This window comes from Leptidea sinapis, chromosome 29, assembly GCF_905404315.1.
Source record: "Leptidea sinapis chromosome 29, ilLepSina1.1, whole genome shotgun sequence".
Taxonomy (NCBI): domain Eukaryota; kingdom Metazoa; phylum Arthropoda; class Insecta; order Lepidoptera; family Pieridae; genus Leptidea; species Leptidea sinapis.
Window position 1 is genome coordinate 6,388,016 of NC_066293.1, and position 25,490 is coordinate 6,413,505.

At 37.7% G+C, this 25,490-nt stretch overlaps 2 protein-coding genes and 1 long non-coding RNA gene across 3 annotated transcripts; 1 reads left to right on the forward strand and 2 right to left on the reverse strand.

The window, feature by feature from the left end:
- Nucleotides 1-4,234: 4,234 nt before the first annotated feature.
- On the forward strand, nt 4,235-7,933 carry LOC126973580 (uncharacterized). Its single transcript, XM_050820904.1, has 2 exons — nt 4,235-4,667; nt 6,904-7,933. The coding sequence occupies exons 1-2, from the start codon at nt 4,384-4,386 to the stop codon at nt 7,820-7,822; spliced, it is 1,203 nt and encodes a 400-aa protein (XP_050676861.1). The 5' UTR covers nt 4,235-4,383; the 3' UTR covers nt 7,823-7,933.
- Nucleotides 5,416-8,101, reverse strand: LOC126973581 (uncharacterized). The gene is made up of 3 exons (XM_050820905.1): nt 7,927-8,101; nt 6,087-6,317; nt 5,416-6,011 (listed from the first exon to the last, which is right to left on the reverse strand). The coding sequence occupies exons 1-3, from the start codon at nt 8,099-8,101 to the stop codon at nt 5,467-5,469; spliced, it is 951 nt and encodes a 316-aa protein (XP_050676862.1). The 3' UTR covers nt 5,416-5,466.
- A 15,591-nt stretch (nt 8,102-23,692) lies between these two features.
- Nucleotides 23,693-25,222, reverse strand: LOC126973489 (uncharacterized). Its single transcript, XR_007731359.1, has 3 exons — nt 24,915-25,222; nt 24,489-24,575; nt 23,693-24,089 (listed from the first exon to the last, which is right to left on the reverse strand). It is a non-coding gene; the product is annotated as an uncharacterized LOC126973489 (long non-coding RNA).
- Nucleotides 25,223-25,490: the final 268 nt, after the last annotated feature.

Sequence of the window (25,490 nt, forward strand, 5' to 3'; positions counted from 1 at the left end):
GATTCAGGGAGCTGGGTGTTGTCATTGTCAGATGCGTTCATGTTGAATATCTCTTCTGGACTAGCCGCGTCTGAATACACTGACAGATCTACTGAATTGCTTTCGGAGTCTTGTGATATAATATTCCCTTCTGTTTGTCGGGGTTTCAGAACTACTTTTAAAAAAGACATGGCCTCAAAATGTGGCCATGTGTCTGTATACTTCGGCTCATTATCGGCGTCAGTCCCAGAACGTGGCTTAGGAATTTTTTTTAATTCTTTACTAAACGTGTCTCTCAAATTTTTCCATTTTTTCTTAGTCATTTCACCTTAAAAAAGAATAGGAATTATTACTTAATATTTTGCATTATATCAGGTATTTGGCCACAGGTATACAATTTCGGCAACTCGCTTTCTCGTTCAGAATTTCAAAATCTGCTATTTCTACAATCGTACCACAAGTTTGCAAAGCTATATGGACTCAATTAGTTAGGAAACACATGCCCAAACCTTCAGCAGATAGCTTTAAAAACATAGCGCAATGTTTTTGGGACAGATGGCAGTTTCCTAATTGGATTGGATGTATTGACGGAAAGCACATTCGCATAATAAAACCAAAAAAGAGTGGTTCCATGTATTATAATTACAAATCCTTTTTTTCGATTGGGTTGTTAGCAGTCACTGACGCAAATTATAAGTTTGTAATGATAAATGTGGGTTCCTATGGAAAAGACAACGATGCCGGTGTTTTTGAGGAATGCCTCTTTCGAATAGCAATAGAACAAGGAAGACTAAAAATACCTAAAGAACAAGTATTACCGGGCTCTAATATCATAGCTCCGTATGTGCTCCTTGGAGATGCGGCGTTTCCTCTAAAGAAATACCTATTGCGACCTTTTCCAGAAAAATCAACGGTTAAAGGGGACGCCAAAGATAATTATAATTATCGCTATCTCGAGCCAGAATGGTGGTGGAATGTTCTTTTGGTTCAATAACTTCTAAATTCAGAATTCTACATAAATCTATCGAAACGAATGTTACAAATGCAGTTCATATCGTCAAAGCCATATGTTTACTACACAATATTATAAGGGATCTTGAATCAATAAATGAGAATGAGTTAATGTCTTTCCGAAAAACATATCAAAATATGTCACAAACACAAAGACATAATTCTCAAAGAAGATACAATGCTACATCACGAGCAGCCGCACAGGCAAGAGAAAACTTTAAACTGTATTTTGAGCAACATCCTTTGCTAAGAATGTAATAATAATAAAGAAATATGTTGTACTTACTTGTAGTCCCAATTATTTTAGCCACAGCCTCCCATTCGCGGTGCTATAATAAACGGTTGTGGTAACTTTTATTCCTTTTGTCCCATAATGTAGGACGTTCTTGGATAGCAATAATAAGATGTTCTACTTCCGACATTACTACTTAATTTTTGCTTGAAAAAAATATGGCCGACGCGTCCACTTCGCGCGAAAATATCAAGCCAACTGATCGCGTTCGCTTCATTTCGCGCCGCTCCGCACCGCACCCCACGTGCGTTTGGTCACGTAGGCCACTTCAATAGGTTTCGAATGTTTGTTGTTTTCGCGCCGCGCCGCGCCGCTTCGTGTTCGCGTTGATTCGCCCACGTAGGACACCGCGTTAATGACAGTACTTTAATTTTCCGTTTTAACATGATGCAGAACAGTACTTTCCTTCGCAACCGATTAACGATAAACTGAGTAAGTCCGACAAACAGGAAGGTACACAGGCACGTGTGACCTTTTGTAAAGAATGCGATAAAATAAGAACGTAATTTAGTTCCACGAAATAGAATAGGTACAATATCGACGAGAAAACAATACAAAAACAATGGTAGGAAGTTACACGAAAGTTAATGGAAATAAAAATATATAATATACTTGCAACCTAATACTAAATTAATTAAAAAAAAAATATTTTTAAATATTCTTAAACTTAATTCAGCTTCTTCTCTTTTGGCTCTATTGCAGTGGAGAAATTCCTCTGCAGCTTCTCTCTCAGTTTTGGCTTTGAGAATAATCTTCTATGCTGCCTTCACCATCCACTCCTTCTTATGTAGCTCCTCATCCTTTTTCTGAGATTTTTCATATGTTTGTTGACGGATATGAAATTCTTCTTGAATCACTCTGGTCCGTATATTTCTTGACCCTGAAATGTAAATCATATAATAAGACCTATATTGTAAATGTAAAACAACAATTTCAGACATTTATTTAATTTATTTTTAATAATAACAATAGGCCTGTGGTCTCCGTCTCTCTAGACCATACCATCCATAGAGAACATGTTAAACTGTCGACCCAGTCACTACCACTAACGACTGATAATAAACTTAGAGAGTTGCAATAAGCCCATCAACCTGCATTTAATCAGCATGGCGAGTAGAGGCTCTATATCCCCATCTTATAATAATAAGAAAAGACACCAGTGATGAACAGTCAGAAATTAATTAAGCGGTTGATTACGGCAACTATTTTGCCTATTATAATGTGTTCAGGTATAACATTTTTTTTTAATTTAACTGAATGTACATTCATTTAAAAATTTGAAAAAATATTTTTATAATTACCTTGTGATGGAGCTGCACTATAATCAGTCAACCGGGACTCTGTCTAACGTGGAGGAGTGTTTATAATGTTTTCTGTAAAATTATGTAAAACATTAATACTTTACAATAAACATAATATATAATAACGTATTATTTTTATAATTTTAAAAAGGTTGGTTATTTTACCTTTTTTTGACACATGTTCAACCTCAATACTAACTGCTGGTACTTGAGATGACGTGTCTAACAACATCACATCATCAATTTGGATTTCTGCCAAACAAAAAAAACAGTTTTAAAAAATCACAAATGGCAATAAACTTAAAGCAGTAAGTCCAGAATTACTTGAATGGTATATACCTGCACTACAAGGTATGTTATCACCAGGGCCGCGCTGACCCCCGGCAGCGCCTGTGTGCGAAACCTATGAAGCGCCTCTTTTTTAACGAATCATCATAAAAAACGAATTTAATTTTTGAATGAATATTTTTAATTGTTAATTTTGACTGAAATAAATGTTCTCCAGTTTTACAGTACTTAGATAATATTATCATTAATATCTAAGTGTACAAAACTGTGGAACATTTAGGAATTAGGATACTAAATAGGTAAATCCCGTTCGCTTCTGCTTGCCAATTACTGCGAAAAATAAAACTCGAACAAAATTTTAACATGCTTTATTAATACAAAGAATTTAATACTTAAATATGAATAACAAAGAAGCTGACTTTTTTCTAAGAATAATAATACTAATATGACTATTACCTACCTATGTTATGTTTTAAAAAAACAACAAGAGTCTTAACATTTGCAAGAATACAAACATTACTTAAATTATAATATTTCCACTTTTCTCGCTTTTTTGTTTGCGAAATCCTTAATAGTTTCATGTATGTCTATATGGTCTAGTATGGCCTCCTCTATGGATATTGTTGCTAAATTAGTTAATCTTTCCTGACTCATTGTAGAGCGCAGGTAATTTTTTATAAGTTTTAATTTAGAAAAGGACCTTTCCGCGCTTGCTACTGTAACTGGCATAGTTAGCATAATTCGTAATGCTATGGTAATGTTAGGGCATACAGCTGTCAAATTTTTTAAATATATAAATTCAAGAATTTTCACCACATCATTACTTAATTTTTTGAAAAATGGCTGAAAAGACATAATTTCTTCACACAAATCATCGGCGTTAATATCCAATGAATCATTTGCTGAAAGTTTCTCCTGTAAACGATGACAGCTACTTCTTAATCGACTCTGATCTTGGTTATCACTTAAATTAAATAAAAAATTAAACACGTCGTTGTGATTATTCAATAAATCAAATCTTTCATCTACGGAAGATAACGCTTGGTCTAATATATAAAAAAATACATTAATTTTAAAAGAGGTTTTCGGATCATTTATAGTGTGGTCTTCGTGTTCATAATCAAAACTCTTTGGAGTTTTACGACGTCTTAGGGGTCTGGATCTGGAAGTTTCAAATTCAGGTTCGACGTCTAATTTTTCGGCAATTTTTTTGGCATCACTTACAATTTCTTCAAAATTTGTGTCTGTTCTAATTTTTATCAAAAACTTTTTTAATTCTGTTAAAGCATCTAAAGCAACTTGCATATTCATATCGACGGACTGTAGAATTTTACTCACAAAATTTACTTTTGTCAATATTATATGCCATACATTTAGGGCGCTTTTAGTGTCACGCGGATTTGCTCACGCACGCGGGATTGGCCCGCATGCGTAAAATTTCACGCTGCGGATCATACGCAGCATGAGTTTCAGTTTTCTACGGGCTGCGTAACGGTATAGACGTGTTCAAAAATGATCAATGTCAGAAGAATATGTGTCGCTTACATACTTTACAAACGACGAAACAAGAAGACAAGAGTACATGTTGATCCCTTTCTTGAAAATAGGCTTCTTGCTGGGGCGTTTGTTACACATTTTGGAAAACTACAAAATAGTGAACGTAAATTTAAAAATTACTTTCGAATGTCCATTCGTTCTTTTGATGAACTGTTGTGTAAAATTGAGAATAAGCTACAAAAAAGCAGTTTACGAAGGATTACAATACAACCGATTGAGAGGCTCGCTATTACATTAAGGTAAGTTTTAAATTTTAAATATTTAATTTCTTGCTATGATTTAGTGGAAAGGGATTTGAACAGGTAGGATAAACGTACCAATCCCAAACCAGTAAAGGACTTTTTTGATTTCAAATTACTGTCATGTGTAAATTTACATGTGCAAAAAAAATATGGTCATGTACTCTGGTCAACTGCAAAAATGTTAAACAGAAAAATCAAATCAATGATATTTTCAGTAGTTGACCATCGTGGTCAATTATTGAGACATCATACAACACATGTTCTAGTAATTATCCAGTCTAAATAAACGGTATAATAATGATTGTTTGTTTGAAATATCGTAAAGTAATGCGTCATTGGTTATTAATTGTTGAAATTTCATAAAATCAGATTATTTCACTCATAAAATGTCGCCTTTAAAGTGGAATCATTCCTACCTTTCATCACACGCGACTTATAAAATTATATAAAGTTATAGGTTTGCACATGACAGTAATTTGAAGTCAAAAAAAGTTCTTAATTGGTTTGGGATTTCAACTACATACACAATCCTTTTTTTATCTGATAAAGTACACATGGCCACAGATCAAGTTACCCAAAACCAGTATAAATGGAACTCGCACCTTGCGCATTATCATACTTAGGTAACCCGTCGGAGTCCCGCTTATACTGGATTTGAGTAACTTGATCTGTGCCGTGTGTACAACCGCACTCATATGAATAAACAAACAATTAGAGAGAAACTGGAGAAAAAAAGTTAATCGTACTCATTTTAATAAAAAGAGTTTTATTCATAAATTAAAAATCAAATTTTACATCATTCATTTCTTTGTAAATTTGTATCCTGAGCGTTGACATTACTTTCGCCAGTAGATGATGTTGTTGCTGGGTTATAAATTATGTCATAAGACGTGATATTAAACAGGCGACTTTCAGTCGAAATAAGAGTTTCATTATCATTCACTGCAGCAGAACTAATAGCATTGTCGTTAAGACTGGAAGTATCCTGGATTATACTATTGGTTTGGTAATCTTGATTTATCGGTGACAAACTGTCAAGCTCAGTAAAAGCACTAGAACTTGTTGTAGGTATGGGGCTGTAGTATGCAGGTTGTGTTTGACTTTCCATTTCCATAACTATATTTAACACTTTTGTTCTGAACATTAGTTTTTGATATCTAGTGAATCTTTTTAATGAAGGCTGCAGAGACTGAAAGAAAGCCAAATCCTCACTTTCCAGCTCCAGTTGCTTAGACTTTAAGCATTCTAATAACTGTGCCTCAAATTCGGATGGTGCTTGCTTTTTAGATTTTACTTGTTTTTGTTTTAATGTTGGGTGAGAACTTTCTTGACGTAAAGTACCTGGTTGCGTGGACTCATTACGTGTTTCTAAATTACGTTGTGATGTTAGTTGAGAACTTTCTTGACGTGAAGTACCTAGTTGCGTGGACTCATTAGGTGTTTCTAAATTACTTTGTTCAGACATTTCTTCACAGAGTGACTCTTCTCCGGCAGTTTCCGTTGTACTGTCTAAGAAAGTCAAAATGTCATAGTAAGAATATTTCTTCTTCTTCTTACTCCCAGAGCCGGATGGCTGATTTTTTTCAGATATCTTGTCTTTCTGGTAAGTGTCCCTTGCTGTTCGCCAGCGTTGTTGTATTTTCTTGTCTGAAATGACAAAATATAATAAGTAGTTGGCAAAAGTACACACAGTTTCAGATCAAGTTACCCAAAACCAGTACCAATAAAATTTGCCATCATCAATATTAAGGTGAAAACTTCCGGAAGTCACTAGCGCTGTAAGTTTTTAATTTGTTTTAACAAAAATTAGCTTCATTAGATTCCTTTCATTTGTCGGAAATTTTACCATAGGGGTTAATTTATACAGAGGAGATTTCTTATAAAATATTAACAGCACAGTTATGTATCTCAAATCTGCTAAAAGTGGCCACTTTTAGCAGATATGAGATACATAACTATACTTCGAACATTTCATATGAAATCATAACTGCATAAATACCCCCCTATGATAAAATTTTCGGCAAATGATAGAAATCTAACGTAGCTACAGTACTGTAGTTAAAACGAATTAAAAACTTCTAGCGCTAGCTACTTCCGTGCCCTTTCACCTTAAGGGTATTTATTTTTCTTCTGAAGTAAAATTCGAGCGGTGCATGCCGTCTTATGTCTGATGTCAGCATTATTAATATATTATATAATCATAATATTATTAATATATTGTTTTTGTTTTCAGATATTTGGCAACTGGTAATACATTCACTGATCTACACTATTCCTACGTGATTGGAATTGCAACAATTAGCGAAATAGTAAGACAAGTTTGTTACATAATATGGATTGAACTAAAGTCTGAATGTATTCCACAGCTTAATGGGATCAAATGGAAAGAAATCGCAGAGGGATTTCTCACATATACAAATTTTCCTAATTGCTTGGGTGCTATTGATGGAAAACATATAAGAGTGATTCGACCGCCGCACAGTGGATCACTATATTTTAATTATAAGAAATATTATTCTGTAGTGCTCCTCGCAATGTGTGATGCTGATTATAATTTTACATATATTAATGTCGGTACCAGTGGAAGTAACGCCGATTCAACCATCTTTAGAAGGAGTCATTTGTATACGAAACTGGAAAGTAACACGTTGGGTATCCCTGACCCGCAAGAGTTGCCTATTATTTGCCCCGAAGTAGCTTATCCATCTAGTGTAAGAGCAAAGTTGCCGTTCGTGATAGTGGGAGACGAGGCATTTGGTTTATCATCACATGTGATGCGGCCTTATGCTCGTGATAATTTACCTTACAAAAAGAAAATATTTAATTACCGTCTGTCCAGAGCTAGAAGGTACATAGAATGCACTTTTGGAATTATGTCAAATAAATTTAGAATATTTCACAGATCCATGACTGTCAAGTTAGATCTAGCACAATTAATAGTCAAGACGGCATGTGTACTTCACAATTTCATAAGGAAACGGGATGGATACATGGTCAGCCATACATTTGTCACAAATGGTTTTACGGGACCACTACCCAGGCAGCAGACTGAAAGTAGTAATACGTCGGCAAGTAATATCAGAGATATATTTGCAGATTACTTTATCAATGAAGGAAAAGTCTCCTGGCAACACCGATATATAATTAATTAACTAAACTCAAAAGGTTTTTGATGTTATTTGTGAATTAAATAATTATGCTTATATTAATAAAGTAATGATGCTTGTATAAATAAAATAATAAACCAAACACATACCCGCCTCTTTTCTTTCCTCTTCGCTCAAATTTTCGTAGTTAGGTGCCAATTCCTTCAAAATATCTCTCCATGCAGCCTCTCTCGCGTCCCTGTTTTTGTATAATTCATTGCGTTTATCCCACAAAACGGGCCGCAGATGAACTTCAATGATTACTCGCTCTGTATCGATTTTCATTTCGGCAGTACAATACGGCGCGTGCGCCCCGTTCGACTCTAAAATGGGCACTGAAGTTGTAGGCAGTGCTTACGCATGCGGATACCCCGCACCGGGGTGGCGCCCCGCACAGCGCCCCGCGTCCCGCGTGCGTATATCACGCTTTATAATAGATACCTATATGAAATTGTTCTTTGCGGATGCTACGCATGCGGGCCAATCCCGCGTGCGTGAGCAAATCCGCGTGACACTAAAAGCGCCCTTAGTGAACAAATGAATGAAAAGGTGCATATTTTTTCTGCTAGACATTTAGCGTCATATTTTGCCTTCTGATCATATGATATATTATTTGATATTTCATATAGGGCATCATAAATTTTTGGTAAATTTGTAAACAGCGGTTTTATAGCATCTATTCTGCTTGACCATCTTGTTTCAGATAATGGTTTTAAGGTCAGATTTATGACATATTTTTTTAATAAATCCCATCTTTTAGCAGAGGACGAAAAATATTTATATAATTCTTGCACAATACAAAAAAAAAACAGTCGTATGATGATTGAGGTTGGCAGCGTCGTTTACTATTAAATTTAAACTATGACTAGCGCACGGTACATAGAAAGCGCGGGGATTTAAATCCAGCAATCTTTTTTGAAGACCATTATTCTTACCGCGTATATTTGATCCATTATCATAACCCTGTCCCCTTAAATTGTTTATATCCAAATTAATGTTGTCTAGTTTTTCTAAAATAAATGACGTCAATCCAGCGCCAGTTGTATCTATAATTGGACAGAAAGCTAGGAAATGCTCTCTTGTTTCCAACTTTCTAGTTTCTGTGTTAAAATTGACAAATCTTATTATAATACTAATTTGTTCTACGTGTGAAACGTCAGGAGTACAATCCAGTATTATTGAAAAATATTTAATAATTCGACATAAATTTAAAATAAAATGTTGAATTTGGTGACCGAGTATGTAAATTATTTCATTTTGAATTTTATCTCCAAGATAAGTCGGCATATTTTTGAAATCCGTATCATTCGTTACGCGTCGTATGTGTTCAGTCATTGAAAGATCAAATTTTCCTAACATTTCAATACATTTAAAAAAATTACCATTGTTACGATCATATAATTTTTGGCTTTGGCCACGAAAAGCCATATTTTGTGTACTTAGAAATTGGAAAATTGGAAAACCACATATATTATTCTTTTGATTACATCGTACCAGCGCTGCTTTTCAACCTCTAAAAGTTTTTGTTGAATACTATCAATAGTGTTCTTATTTTTAAGAGCATGACACAAATCTGTCCATTTTTTATAATTATTGAAATGAGCAGAACTTTTCTCATGTCTGCTGCAATACAAAGCTAGATGTTGCCAATCACTAATTCCCTCGCAGAATTTATTTTTATCTTTTGATTCAAATAGCCTGCAACAGAAGCAGTAAACGGCATTTTTGGACACTGAATACAGCAGCCACTCTCTGTGATACTTTTCACCGTTTCCTAAATGCCTTTCATAATAATACTCAGAAAATTTTCGTCCCGAAGAATCATGCGGAAAATTATACTGTTTAATTTGTTTAATCGGATTTTCTATTAAATACTGGATCAAAGTAGCGTTTAAAACTTCTGGCCAGGCTCCAGGATCATCTTTGGAAAAAGTTGGTATTGGTGACGATAATTGTCTTGACGGTGACGATGGTGTATCAGACACAGGCACAGACGTAACTTCGGCGGCATCATCTTAAATTAATAACAGACAAACAAATACATAATATTGTTCACATGAGTACCTATCTATCTCCTTGTCTGAATAAACTGATTTATCTATCTATGAATAATTATTTTTATTTATACAAATTAGAGTGTCTGTTTGTAATATTAAAATAACCGCTTTTTACTAAATGCTTATGGATGTACGCATTCAGTAAAAAGTACATAAAATAAAATATAATTTTTTACAATTTTTGTCTGTCTGTTCCTTCCGTCTAATCTCTAAAAACGGCCGGAAAAAAAGTTAATTTTTCTATTCAAAATTGAAAAAAAAATATTTTTTTTAAAATATCCCAAACAGAAGTTATAATATTTATTTTATACAAAATTACATAAAAAGTACACACTTACCACTACATGAAGCGTTTTTTGAATCAGATTTAATAACACTTTCATCGATAACATGACTGGTTTCTGTCTCTAATGATTGTGTCGAAGTGGATGGTTGAGCCGTAAAATATTTACTTCTTTTAGTTGCATTTTTATTACGTTCTTCTTCTTGTTTTTTTTTCCTTATTAGATTCTGGTAACCAGATAATTTCTTTTTTTTATCATGATTACTATCACTCATCGTGAAAACACGTTAAAACAATCAGTAGGTAACACCCAAACAATGATTATAAAAATTCAATGAGCACCTTACACACACACACTTTCAATCAAATGATTGTTCATTTGTTTTGTTTTGCCTTAGCTATCTCGTTCGTTAAAATCGGGGAATACCCGTGAGCGGGGATGGGCGCTTGCGTCGCACGCATCGCATCGGGTTGCGTTCAGAAACTCACTCATACTCATACAAACTCGGCGCCTCTACGGTTTAAAATAACTAGTACTTTTTCTCTGGTTCAAAGAACTGCCGCCGTTTTAACGTTGAGCTCGTAAAGAATGTAAACTAAAACCCTAAACGTAAAATGAAACCATAAACGTGAATAATAATAAACATTAAATATTGAGAGACTTGTTCAATAAGCGTTATAGATGTTTTGTTGTTTACAAGGCCTATGTTGCGCCTATTGTACCTACTTACTTGTCGATACTCCACTACAAAAAACAATCATATAGGTAACAAAAATAATTTAGGTGGCAGTGGCGGCGCGGCGCCCCTATTGTCTTGGCGCCTGTGTGCGCCGCACACTTCGCACACAGGGGCGGCGCGGCCCTGGTTATCACTGTCGATTACATCTGCCAACTCCACATCAGCCAGGTATTTTTTTTTACCCACTGCGATCCCCATAGTTGTGGCTATCGAATTTAATTTGTATTTGATCACTAACTCCTGCAGACAAATCTTTTCGGCTTCATTGAAAATTGTCTTCCAGTTGCCATTTTAAACCAGTATTTTCTCAATAAGAACAACAACACACGACTGAATTCACTTGTATAAATATTTTCTTCTCCAAGCCACCTACTTCACAAATAACACAGTATTTTTTACGCAAAACATGGGTTTTGTTTTCAAGTGGATTTATGGAATTCGAATTACGTTAAAGCTGCGTTCAAGCTTGTTTATTTATGTGTCCGCTTTCATTTGACACTTCCCTAATCACTTGACACAAGAAGTTGAAAGCCACAAATAAAAAATCGTCAATAATAAGGTTAGCATTCCTCCAAACGATGACGTAATTCATGAGTTTTACCTCGACTCACACTCATTCGAGGATCCTCATGAATTCCTCAAACTGACAACTATGAATACCAAACTTGAGGTACTTTCAAGTCATTCCTTGAGGCCTCGTCGACTGAGTTCGAGTCGAGGGACTTTCGAGGCTACGACTTGAAATATGGGTGTAAGTTATAGTGAAAAGTAGCAGTTATTATTATTATTATTATTTGAAGAGGGTGGCTATTTCCTGGTCCTAAAAGGTTCCTAGTAACACCGCGTCCAGAATTGGACTATTGTGTTCGCCACTCATACTAAAGCTCATCGTCAAGCCCTACCGCCTTTACGAACCGCAGTAGTTCCTTGACGCGAGTGTTGCAAACACTATCTGGTGGTACGAAGTAGTTGCCAAAGATTGTGTTACGCTTATGCATTAGTGGGCCGCAGTCGCAGAGTAGATGAATAGGTGTTTCATCATCCTCAAGGCAGAACCTGCAAGCCTTGTCGCTTCTGATGCCGACCACACTGAGGTGCTTGTTTAGGCGACAGTGCCCGGTTAGCATCCTAGTGAGTATGCATAGATTTTTCCTGTTCAATGATAGGGCTTCATTCGCATAGCTACTGTTGAATGCCCTTATCAGTGCTTTAGAGTGGTTTAAACCTGAAGAGTTGTTCCAGCGTTTAAGTGCTTCTTGTTTACATTGGTTACTCAGGGTGTGTCGGATGGCGCTCTTTGGCAGTCCACAAATGGGTTCCGGACCATATCGGACTGCTTTAGCCCCAGCTCTTGCGAGCTCATCGGCCATTTCATTGCCTATGATTCCGGCGTGCCCTGGGACCCATCTGAGAATCACTCTGTTTTTCATGCCTAATGAATTCAGGCATTCGACGCAATTATTGACTAACTTAGACGACGTCAAGTCAGCGTCTAAAGCCAACAATGCTGCCTGACTATCAGAGTGAATGTATATGTTATGATTGAAGTAGCCTTTTTGGATATTGGTTTCCGCGCATTCCAGGATGGCGTACACCTCTGCTTGAAATATGGAGGTAAAGCTTCCCAGGTTTGTGCTGGATTTAAACCTGGGGCGTTCTCCATAGACCCCACAGCCGACTTCATTTTCCATTTTGGACCCATCGGTGAACCACATGAGGCTCCCGTCCTTCCACGTGACTTTGTTGTTCATCCAGTCGTCCCTGGAAGGTAGTTCCACGATATAGTGTTTAACAGAGATTAATTGTGGAATCATCTGATCAGGTAACATGCCTAATATGTGGTCTCGCAGAACTAAGTCCTCTAAGGTCCTAAGCGTTTGCGACATCCAGTTACATGAACCCCCCTGGGCGATTGCCCTCAGCATGCTTGCCTTCGCCTCTTGCTGTATGAACAGTGGAAGAGGCGGTAGGTTTAGCATTGCTTCAATGGCCGCACCAGGAGAAGACGTCATGGCTCCGGTTACCAACATACAGGCAAGTCTCTGCAGGCTATTTAGTCTGTCTGCAGTTGTTTTCTGGTTGGCTTTGTTCCACCACACAATGGAGGCGTATGTGATTGTTGGTCTCACAATTGCTTTGAATAGCCATAGGAGGATCTTGGGGCGCATTCCCCAATGTCTCCCTACCAGACGTCGACATACACCCAAGGTTGTTTAAGCCTTTTTCACGGCTTTGTCGATGTGAGAATTCCATGTGAGTTTCTGGTCGAATGTGACTCCCAGATACAACCTCAGCTGAGAATTCCAAAGTAGAGCCGTTCAACTTCAGTTTGTTAAGTCTCCGTTTCCTCGTGAATGGCACAATAACAGTCTTTCCTGCGTTGACTGACAGTTTGTTGGCTGTACACCACTATGAGATGGTGTTTAGCGCCTTTTGCAGTATAGAGCTTAGTAAGCTTTGGCAGAAACCTCTGACGATAATAACTAGGTCGTCTGCGTACCCTAGTGCATCAATTCTGAGTTCTGCCAGCTTACTAAGTAGTTCGTCTACTGCTAGTGTCCATAGAAGTGGCGAAAGAACGCCACCTTGTGGGCAACCTCGCGTAGTGTATAGCTCCAGTGATGTCCCATGGAGGGAGATTAGAGCTTTGCGATTTGAGAGCATTGACCTTACCCATTTGACAGTGGTGGAGTCTACATTTTTGTTAATTAGTCCCTTCACTAGCGTGTCTGTCGGGGTATTGTCAAAGGCGCCCTCAATGTCTAGAAACGCACAAAGTGCAATCTGTTTGTCTTGTAACGCCTTCTCGACTCTATCCACAAGTTGTAGAAGGGCCGTTTCTGTAGACCTGCCTCTACAGTAGGCGTGTTGAGAACTATGAATGGGCTTTAGGCTTAGAGCATGCTCTCTTATGTGTCTGTCCAAGACTTTCTCAATAACCTTCAGGAGAAAGGAGGTTAGGCTAATGGGTCTGAAGGAGCTTGGCAGGGAGTAGTCCTTTCTGCCTGCCTTAGGTATAAATAGTACTTTAGCCCTAGTCCATTGCTCTGGAAGATAGCCCCAGGCAAAGCTTACCCGGTATATCTTGACTAGTAGCGGTACTAGGATATCCAGGCCTTTTTGAAGAAGCGCTGGAAAAATGTTGTCTAGACCGCTTGACTTGTAGGGTTTCAGAGTCTTGATGGCGCACCTTATATCCCGGGGTCTGATTATCTTTGCCGCTCTACGCCAGTCCTCGTCAAGAGGCCGTTGTGTAGGCGTTGCTACAGTTGGTTGATAGGTAGCCCCCGGAAAGTGGTGGGCCATCAGTACTCTTACGTTTTCTACGTCGTCGGCTGTAAAAGATCCATCTGGTCTCTTAAGCAGGCCGATTTGGCTAGGTTTGTCCTTGGCGAGCAGTTTGTGTACTCGGGATCCTTGGGGAATTTTAGTTAAATCCTCGCAGAACCTCTTCCAAGATGCTCGTTTGGCCTTCCTAACTTCTCTGTTGTAATCTGTTAGGGCTTCTTTGTAAGGTTCCCATTCTTGGGTTTTTTAGCCCTGTTAAACAGCCTTCTGGATTTCTGCCTTAGTTTGTTCAAGTTTGAATTCCACCAAGGCACTTTCCTGTTTGAGTGTTGTAAGGAGAGAGGGCAGCTAGCCTCGTAGGCGTCAGTGATGCCATCCGTGGTTACTTTCACTGCCAACTCTAGCTCATGCAGGGTTCTGATGCGCTTAGGGATATTCTCCAAATTACTCCTGAGTTTCTCTTTATAGACAGTCCAGTTTGTTTTCTTTGGATCCCTAAACGTATATAGTTGTTTTTCGAGGCAAGTCAAGATGTCGTATGCTATGTGACGGTGATCCGATAGCGAAATTTCATCACTGACTCGCCAGTTTGATATTCGCCTGGCAATGTTGTCGGTAGCGAAAGTAATATCTAGAACTTCCTGCCTGTTTGAGGTAACGAAGGTTGGCTTATTACCTCTGTTTAGTACCTGTAGGCCGTTAGTGTCTAAGAAATTAAGAAGTTGCTCACCTCTGTGGTTGACGTCGCTGCTTCCCCAAGTTGTGTGGTGCGCATTGACGTCGGCCCCGACAATCAGTTCGGCGTTGTTGCGTCGTGCATACTCGACCACTCTCGCCAATTCTGTTGTCGGGTCTCTTTCTTCATATGGAAGGTACGCCGAGCAAACGATCACTTTGGTGCCTTCCCAACCTTCGAAACAGAAATACGCCGCAACAAGGTCGTCGGTGCAGACCTCTGTAACAGGTAAGAAATTAGTGTTCTTGTTGAAGACTATGCAAGCTCTGGGTTTTGATCCGCTGGTATTGTAGATTAACTTACCAGCGGTGTTCAGTCCCAGTATTTTGCCGGTATTGACCCACGGCTCTTGTAGTAGGGCAAAGAGGATTTCACCACTCGCAAGGCATTTCTCCATTACTGCAGTAGCAGCTTTGGCGTGGTGGAGGTTTGCCTGGAGTATCCTCGCCCTATTTCTGCGGAGCGTCATTGGATCCCACCGGAGGTGGAAGGCTTAGGTCGGTCTGTCTTCTGGTATGGGTGTTTCCGCCCGCGGCCAGAATTAGCCCGACTCTGATCCTTCCCTCCCCTGAGGGGACCTGAGACGTTCCTCGACATCGGCCCTTTGCCCCGGAACGTAGTTGTGGGGGCAGCCGGCCGTAGCGGGGTCTTTGAGATCCCGGATGTTACCGGTCGCACAGGCCCGCTGGTCTGGGTGGGTTGCTGTCCACTCGCTGCTGCGGAACCCTCAGAGACGCCCTTGATCTTAAAATTGATCTTTCTAAAACCAAGGGCAGCTCTGCACTCGGACTCTTTCAGAGTCTCCGCGGAGGGATCGTCCAAGGAAAAAGTGACCACTTGGCCTCCCTTGTCCTCCCTCGCGTGGAGCACCTTCCAGTGTTCGGTGTTCAGTCCTGCATTTTGCGCTCGGATCAGCTTCAGTGCCTCTTCGACTGTGTCAGCCTCAGTATTCGGCAGAAAAGTCGTGGCTATGGAGGGTTTGGGCAGTTGTTCCTCCGACATGCATGAGAGCTCTGCCTCCGGCCACGGCTTCAGATCCTTGACTTTGTCCACAAGCCACTCTCGGCTGAAATCATTTTCGCAAGTCACTAGAATCCAGCCAGGCTTGTGGGCAAAGCCCAAAAATGTCGGCCCGGTACCTTGTTCAGCCCCGGTGATCATAGTATGGGTATGTCGAATGCCCACACGTGAGGACCCGGTTACCTCCTTGAAGCTAGGTCTTCCCGAGGTTGACTGAGTGTCATCTAGCCTGGGTAACTTCTTCGGCTGGGTTTTCGGAGAAATCTCCTCTGACCTGCCACGTTTTCCAGCTTTCGCTTCAGGTGGTGGAGGGTTGTGACCTGCTTTCTGTAGGTCATTCCAAGGCATTTTGGCTAACGCCTTGGCTTCCTCTACAGGCATATCCGTTTGGAGAAGCTTTCTGAATCTTTTCCGGGCTGCACCGGACAGCTTCTTTGGCTTCGTCTTTATATTTCTCAGTTTCGAGTCTGTTTCCGTAGGCGTTGTGGTTTCCTTAACGGTTGCCAGCTCGCCTGGGATTAGTCTTTCGGCCTGAGGTAAGTTTTCGGTTCCCTTGGGGGCGTCTAGCCGCTCACCCTCGGGTTCCGAGATAGATAGGTTTGCACCTATGGTAGACAAAATAGAACTTAAAATGTTATTTTCCTCCACTTTGTTCCCACGAGAAGCTAGGGAAATAAAGGTCACGAACCAGCAGAGCCCCGCTTACTGGCCGAAGGGCATAAAATAACACTCCGAGGTGCCCAGGTATCGGAGGTACACCGTTAAAGTCTGAGCTCTCCCCCAGACACGCAGCCCTCGTCACGGTACGTCTCACAACTTGGCTTGGATTCCCTCCTCCTTTATCCGGGCTTGGGACCGGCACCATACCAACCCTTTGATATAGGGAAGGATATGGAGGCGGAGTTAAAGTAGCAGTTATCTGCCGTAACTGGTATAATCGTCACCTTTTTTGGTCTGACATTGTCCAATCTTGTATTTACTTTTGTAAGTTACCCACTTGGTCGGACTAAAGATTATTAATTATAAGTTTACTAGCAATAGATGCAGTTTGGGGCGGTAAACACTTACAATGATAAATTGTTCTAGTTCTATGCAAGCTTTCTCAATTATTTGTTCAATAGAGAGGTTAATAATATCTCTTCTATTTTTACATTTTAATCTGTTATTAATAATAATTCGGGAACTTCCATGTATTGCCCTATTTCTACAAAACTAACTGACTACTTTATGTTCTCTAAAACTAAACTGGAGCTTGATGACTCTTGCGCCAATGTTCTGTAATACATAATATATCTAAATTACAGCAGCTCAAAAACAGTTCAATTTCTAATTCCTTACTTGAGATTCCTTGTATGTTCTGGTGAAAAATATTTATGAGCTTTTTATTATAATTATCTCTAGCAGTAACAGTTACATTTGGTGAATGTTGCCTATTTTGTATGGTATTGCAAGAGTTGTCCTCCCTTGTCGAATAGCTTAATTGAAATTAATTGAAGGAAAAATCTTCATTGTTATATTTTTGTACATAAGTACTTATACATTCCCCAATAGAGGCTTGTATGTCGATTATTTTACAATTTTGCCCAAAAGATGCATGTTTATTAAATAATAAGCTACTAAAGTAGCCAGCTGTCGCTTAAATCTAAGTGGTAGGTATAGGCTACCACTAGTTAATTTCAGCTTATAATTAATGAATTTATTTGTATCAAATAAAGTTAAATTTTCACTATTGTGGAATTCGCATTATGCAAAGTTGTATTTAATTTAAATATTTTTCTATTTTGCTCCTGTGTCAAATCCGAGGAGTATGGGAATGTACACATCATCACTTTGTATTTGGTGTTATTGCAAATATTAATTAGTTTAATTAGGTCCTTATATCTAATATTATGAGTGTTATTACCAAACATTATACCTATGATAGTTTTATCTCTTGGATTTATTTTTGGTATGGAATTGTGGAACCTTGAATCGAATGATATTATACAACAATTTCAATATGAATTTCGTAGAGGGTGTTGTTGCGCAGATAGTTTTGCCAGTTTAATCTCTGAACTGAAATATGCAAAATATAAGAAGTTATTCACTGTGTGTTTCCAGGGCTGCTAATAAGTAAATGGACATTGTTTTTAAATAATATAATTTCATATGCAAAATACAATAATAAAGTATTTGGGCCAAAAACTGCGTCAAATTTTGTTCTACATCATTAATTGATTAATATGTTTTACAGAATCTTATGCAGTTTATCAGGCATTACTAAGAATACGCGAAATTCGCAACTTTAAGACCTTTTTAATAGCAACAGATTCTTTAAACCTTATAAAAGGTTTGACTATTTAAAAACAGTTAATTAAATCTTATTATATCCTCTTGTTTATAAAAGAAATAATATATAAATACCACCTTGATCATATCCAAGTAGCCTTCCTATGGCTTCCCGCTGCCATCACACAAAGAGGGTAACGGGTAACGAAATAGCTGCTAAGATTGCATATGGAGGTATTAATTCAGTTGATGTTGGAAATGTAATATTCCTATGACTGATTGTCTCCAATATACCAAGAAGTTCAAATGTTATGGTAAGAAATGTGGGAGAAAGACCAAGATAAAGGATTTTTTGACGACATTTTTTAACCAGTGTTTGTTGCCAGTGATGACTTATGGTACACAGACTTGGTCGCTAACTATGGCCCTGATGAGAAGGCTCAAGGTCGCTCAGAAATCAATAGAGGGCTATGCTTGGAGTTTCCCTGCGATATCGAATCAGAAATGAGGAGATCCGTAGTACAACCAAAAACAACGACATAGCCCAAATAATTGCGAAACTAAAGTGGCACTGGGCAGGACACATATCTCAACGGAGAGATTGCCGTTGGGGCAGCAAAGTCCTGGAATGGCGACCACGTACCGGAAGACGCAGTGTTGGTAATAGCCCAATATTTATTGAAATAAAATTATAATAAAAGACTAAAAGGTCTTATAATTAAAAATTGGCCTAAATGTAATATACGCTATTTTGTATCTCCTCAGTTACGAACAATCATGGTAGTTGCCTATTTCTTCCTCCTTTGTTGTGGTTCAAAGTTAACATTGACTCCTCTTTTTTTCTTCATCATCATCAGTCAAAAGACGTCCACTGCTGGAGAAAGGCCTCCCCCACAGAATTCCACGACCATCGGTCCTGCGCTGCCCTCATCCAACTTTGAGCGTACAGGTCACGAGTGTTAAGTGATCACCGCCGCCCACATTCTCTTGCAACATCAGAGGAATCACAAAAGCGTTACCGGCCTTTAAGGAAGATGTACGCGCTTTTTTTGAAGATACCCATGTCGTATCGTCCCGGAAACACCGCACAAGGAAGCTCATTCCACAGCTTTGTAGTACGTGGAAGAAAGCTCCTTGAAAACCGCACTGTGGAGGACCGCCACACATCCAGATGGTGGGGATGATATCCTAACTTTTCTTAGCTGACGGTAAATCTTGAGCTCGAATGGGTGATCTATACAACATTTTTTTTGGTTCTTTTAAAGTCATAAGTGTTTGAGTCGAAATCAGATGCAGAATAATAGTTTAAGATAGATTTCGATTACTTTTCAATATAACCTTAAATCATTTTTGCTTACCCCTCAACTAAAACACCTTTTTTTCCTGCTGCTGATTCTTTTATTTAACGTAAATCAGCTTTTAATAGTGAAACAGTCCAAAAAAAAGACATTGTAGTAAGAAATGTTTCAAAAACAGCAATAAAAAATTCACCAGTCAGTACCATCGACCTTTGAGGTTTTGTTCCTATTAAACACGACTTAACACGTTCAGTGCCACCGACTCGCCCGGCGAGTTCACGTAAATTTTATTCCAGTGCCGACGACTCGCCTGGCGAGTTCAGTGTTTTTCACCAATATTTCGAAAATGCATCCGTATTTTCTGCTCAAAATTATAGTTTAGACTAAATATATGCTAAACTAAAGATTTACGAGGTGGGCCGGGTGCGGAGACCCCGTTTATATTTGAATGGAAAAAAACTATTCTGCAATGCCTTGAACTCGCTAGGCGAGTTCGCTGCCATAGATCCTCAACCTTTTAAAGTAAATATGTCGCGACGTCAACATAGTAGCAAGGACTACCTACATACTTGTGATATGGAACCAATATACCACAAACTACAGTGGAATCTTAATAACTCGAATGTTAAGGGAAATGCTAACAATTTCGAACGAGTTATCGACTTACCAAGAACTTCGAGATACATATGATTTAAATGCGCTGAAACTTCGACTTAAAAATTAATACTGACGGACAAGCTCCGTTAAAAGTAATCGTGTCGACAAGGAACAAACATAACACAGCTGTGTTACTTATAAAGTTTTATGATTGTTTTCATTCATTGCACGTGTATAAGACAAAAACAATAGATTAGAAGCACCGAACCCGAACATTCATTTTGGATTTTATTGCTATTATTTCGGGGAATTCCAAGTAAGACGTCATTATATTGTACTAACTACGACTTACGGAGTCTCCTTTTAGAAATTCGAGTTATAGAGTATTACATAAATATGTACTATCAATACTTCGTTGCCAGCCTTATACGGCCCGGCGACAGCAATTTGGATGCTGCCTTTTATATCTAGTTTATTTTCCTTTATTTTTCCTTTCCTTATAAATTTAGTTAAATAGATTTTTTATACACAATGTTTTATATAAGTAATAATATAGTTTTTAATTTAATTGTAATTTTAAGATAGATTTAATTTTTTACCCTGTTATTAAGCCAAGTAAGAATATATAATATATAAATACTTCGTAGGGAAATAACATTTTGTTCAAGTTATATAGTCTTAATAATTTAAGATATCGCGTATCTAGGGGTTCAGTGGAAGGGAATGGCAATTCTTTTCGACTTAACGAGGTTCGAGTTATAGAGATTCCATCTTAGTTTCATTAGAATAAAAAACAAGCTTAAGAAATACAGAGTTATCATAATATTTGAGATCACATAAATCTTGTGGCTTTGCAAAGGGTTGAAAATGTTTTTTTATAAAGGGTCGGCATTGATAAAGCTGCTGGCAAAAAAACAACAGCGCGCCGCTGTTTTTGAAGAACAAAAGCACTGATAACATTGTTTTTTGCGAAGCTCTCATTGGCTAATGTTAAATCGCACTCCAAGAATGCACTTGCAACTAAATATTCAATTTCAGTGCTCTGTACGACCCTTTCGTCATCGCATGCGTTTATCTGTTCTCTACTTTAGTGACCTGGCTTACATTTACTGGACTCCCGTGTTTTGATTACCTTGGCTTGCGATTACTGGACTTGTTTGAGTGCTGTTTCGACTATACCTTTGCTTACGATTACCGGACCTGTTAGATACTGTTTGAACTACTTTGGCAAACGTTTACTGGACTTTGAGTGTTCTCGTGTCTACCTTAAGTTGCCACAGCTGGAATTTCGAAAATCGGTGAGTACTCTCCATTTTGGTTTATTTATTAAATGGAAAGTCTACTTTATCAGAGTGTAACTCTATCTAAATCTTTCCTTGATTTAACGTCATTTCATGATTCCTAAGTAGGCCTTAAAACTGTGCAAAACTTACATGGGGTGATTCAAGACCGCGTGAAACGGGGGGCCTAATTTTTTTCTTTGGACGTCAATCTTCCGGCTAACCTGTATAAGCCAGAGAGATTCATTGATTTGTTTGTTTCATAATGTTAAAAAAGTTTATTAAAGTAGTACAAATTAATGTTTTGTTCCAAGGTTATGGATTCTTACGACAACCCAGTACCTGGAACTTCTCATTCCTGGGACGATCCTGCTTGGAATACCCTCCACATCGAGGAGACACTCGCAGTTATGGATTCGTTTATCGAAGAACCAAACAGAGAAGAAACAAATTTACTTATCCATTCACCTCAATATCCAATCACGGATTCTGAATTATTGGGGATATTGTCAGAAAATGTATTGGATGAATTGGAGACAGATAATGATGGTGACTCTGATCCCGAATTTTTCGAAAATGCACATGAAAATGCTCAAGAAGACTATGTTACGCCTGGTGAAGCATGGTTTCCCGGAAACCCGACATCTAATATAACCGAATTCCAATTCCTGAAGACCCCCGGACTGAAAGAAGATGTTGGTGATGAGCCTATTAATTATTTCGACGCATTGTGTTCTTCTAATCTGCTGGAATTACTTAAAGACTGCTCCAATGAATATGGAGAAATAGAAAAAAAATCTACCGCGGCCACAAAAAGCAGAAAAAAACCTTGAAGCCTGTAACCAGTCAAGAAATGAAATTGTTTTTCGGTCTCATATTTCATATGGGATTTATAAAGATAAATCGCTTGAATGACTACTGGAAAAACGATGCGTATTTTGATCAACCTATATTTGGAAGGGCAATGTCACGGAATCGATTTATTTTAATTTTGAGAATGTTATGTGTGTATGTAGGACAAGTGACGTGCAGTTATGATAAAGTTAAAAATATAATCGATTACTTTAATGAAAAAATATTATCTTTATATTATCCAACAAAAAAAATTACCATTGACGAATCAATGATGTTATGGCGGGGACGATTGTCATTTAGACAATATATGAAGGGAAAGCGCCATAAATACGGCCTAAAATTCTACGCACTGGCTGACCAGCTCGGGGTTATTATGAAACTACATTTATACGGCGGTGCATCTGATGCTCTCGTAGGCGGCAAAAATCACGTGCAAAAAGTAGTTGACCACTTGCTTCATGATTTTATTAATGTAGGACATCATTTGTTCGTAGACAATTATTATACAAGCGTCAGTTTAGTTGAAAAATTATTTTCTAATAAAACCTTTTGCACAGGTACGCTTCGTCAGAAGAGAAAAAATAATCCAAAAGAAATTGAATCCGCGAAATTAAAAAAAGGAGAACTATGCATTGTTCACAAGAATAATGTTTGTGTATTAAAATGGATAGACCAAAGAGAAATAAGGGCTATATCAAGTAAATATAATGGGGATTTAGAACTCACGCGAAATCGACGGGGTACTTTGAAATTAAAGCCACAAATGGTTATTAAATACAATAAATGTATGAAAGCAATCGATCGACATGACCAAATGTTGTCTTATTATTCATGCGAGCACAAATCGTTGCGATGGTATAAAAAGGTAATCATACATGTTATGCAAATTCTATTGGTCAACTCCTTTTTATTATATAACAAATACAATTCAAAAAAATTAACATTGTATGATTTCCGCTTAAGTGTAATTAAGTCAATAATAGAACCTCATTTGCCTCCCACATTACAAAGGCCTTTAATGAATAAAATTCATTGTATTATGAAACTACCAAAAGATACCCACGGCAAAACAAAGAGAAGGCGTTGTAATCAATGTTGGCGCACATTAAAAAAAAGGGTTCAAACTGCATTCGCATGCGAAGATTGCCCAGGTCAGCCAGGATTGTGTATTGAGTGTTTTAGACCGCACCATAAATATTAAGAGCATTTATACCATCCACTAGCATCACTTACTAGTAAAAGCCTTTAAGATCGTACTAAAAATTTTTGTGTTGCCTAAAAATGTTGATTTAAATTGTTTTGTGTTATAAAAATAAAAGTTGATTTACATAATGTTTTATTTACTTAACTAATTTCCACCACTTAACAAACACAATATCACAAATTATTATTCATTAACATAGCAGCATTTAGACTCAGTCTTGTGGATTAAATTAATAAGTAAAACTAATCAATATATTGATAGTATTTATTAATAATCATTCATAGATTCTTTTGCGTTTCTATCATTACATAACTTTCAACCCAATTATCAGAGACCTTAATTATTAATTTATGAATTGTTTTCAATCAGTCTAATAATCTGATACATAACAAAGCGCCTTTTAAACATTGGCACATTGGCAAGTTCACGTCCAATAAAAATGCCAAAGCTTTCGTTGGCCATTTCTATATACTTAGAATTATCACCTGTAGTATTAGTTTGAGTGCTGCTTTCAGTAAGATTTAAGTTTTTCGTATTTGTTGAAATGTCACATGTTTGATAGTTATTATTGTCGTCATCCCAGTCTTGAGAATCATTTTCAAACAGAACCTTCATCGAGTTGTCTTCAGTGTAATTTTGGAGATTTCCTAAAATAAAATAAAAATAGGAATAAAGCAGCTTTTAAATATTACATGTTTTTTATGTAAACAAGTGATGAGACGTGCTGGACATTCACACGATGGTAAGCGTCATGCCAGCTCATAACAGTTGCAGTGCTACCCATTGCTTTGATTTACAGTCATTGGATGCACTGCACTGCGCTCATCAATGTGAGAAGTCAGTTCTTGAGTCTCATGTGCCCAGTTATTTCACTAGCTACAGTGCCATTCAAACAGGAACAGAGCATTACTATTTGGCGGCTGAATATCTGGCACTGCTGGTGTCCACCACAGGTAGTCGTACCTAGCATAAAAGGCCTACCACCTGGTAAAACGTTGTTAAGATAAGTAAAATGAAAATAATCAATAACAAAACAAACACGTTACCTTCTATGCATGGTCGCTTTGTAGGTCTCTCCTCCTCCATCTGAGTTAAATCGTCGTCGTAAGGCTCCGTTTCTGCCACAAACCGCGCTAAAAAAATATCAGGCACTTCTTAAGAAACGAACGTAATAAAAATGTTGTTTCATTTAAAGACACTATAATTATTGCATATTAATAAGTTATCATTTAATTTTAATTCGACAGATTTTAAACGTTTTCAAAAACTATTTTTTTTAATTGTTATCAATTAAATTCGCAATAAAAATTATATATTTTAATCTGATACAATATTCTTAAAACTGAGAGCCCGTATTTCAGGGTAAAATTGTCTATTTACAAGTACATATTACAAAATTCAAAATATAACCTTAACAGTAACCACAGTTAAAAAGATTGACAACCACTGCTTAAATTACGAAACACACTTACCTTTTTTTTTATCCGAAGAGTTTTTTGCCATTTTTACAAGCTAAAACACTTTTTAAAGAAAAAAGACAAGTCCTAAAACACTTTTTAATTGCGTTGTACACTGTGACGGCCACAAAAATAACAAAACATAGAATTTACCATAAGTAGTGCCAGTGAACTCGCGTGGCGAGTCGATTCAATTTATATAGCAGTGCCGGCGACTCACCTGGTGAGTCCACCGGAAAATGTAGGCGGCATCTGAGAAGACATCATGAAAATCGTAGTGGTAATGAACGTGTTAAAGACCTTTTAGAAAAGAGCATACTTTAAAGGACGGCAACGCATCTCTTGGCGTCTCGTCCATGGGCGGTTACCTCACCACTCCATATTACGTGAGCCTCTTGCCCGTTATCCCTTTCTTAAAATTAATATAAAAAAAAATAAAAAAAATAAATTTGAGCGTCAAAAAGTTTACATACAATAATCCTTTTATAAAACAATGATACTCTTTAGATCTGATCTCTTTGTCTAAATTCTTTGAAATCACATAACGAACGTCAAAAACATCAAAATATGAATTAATTATCAAAATTCTAA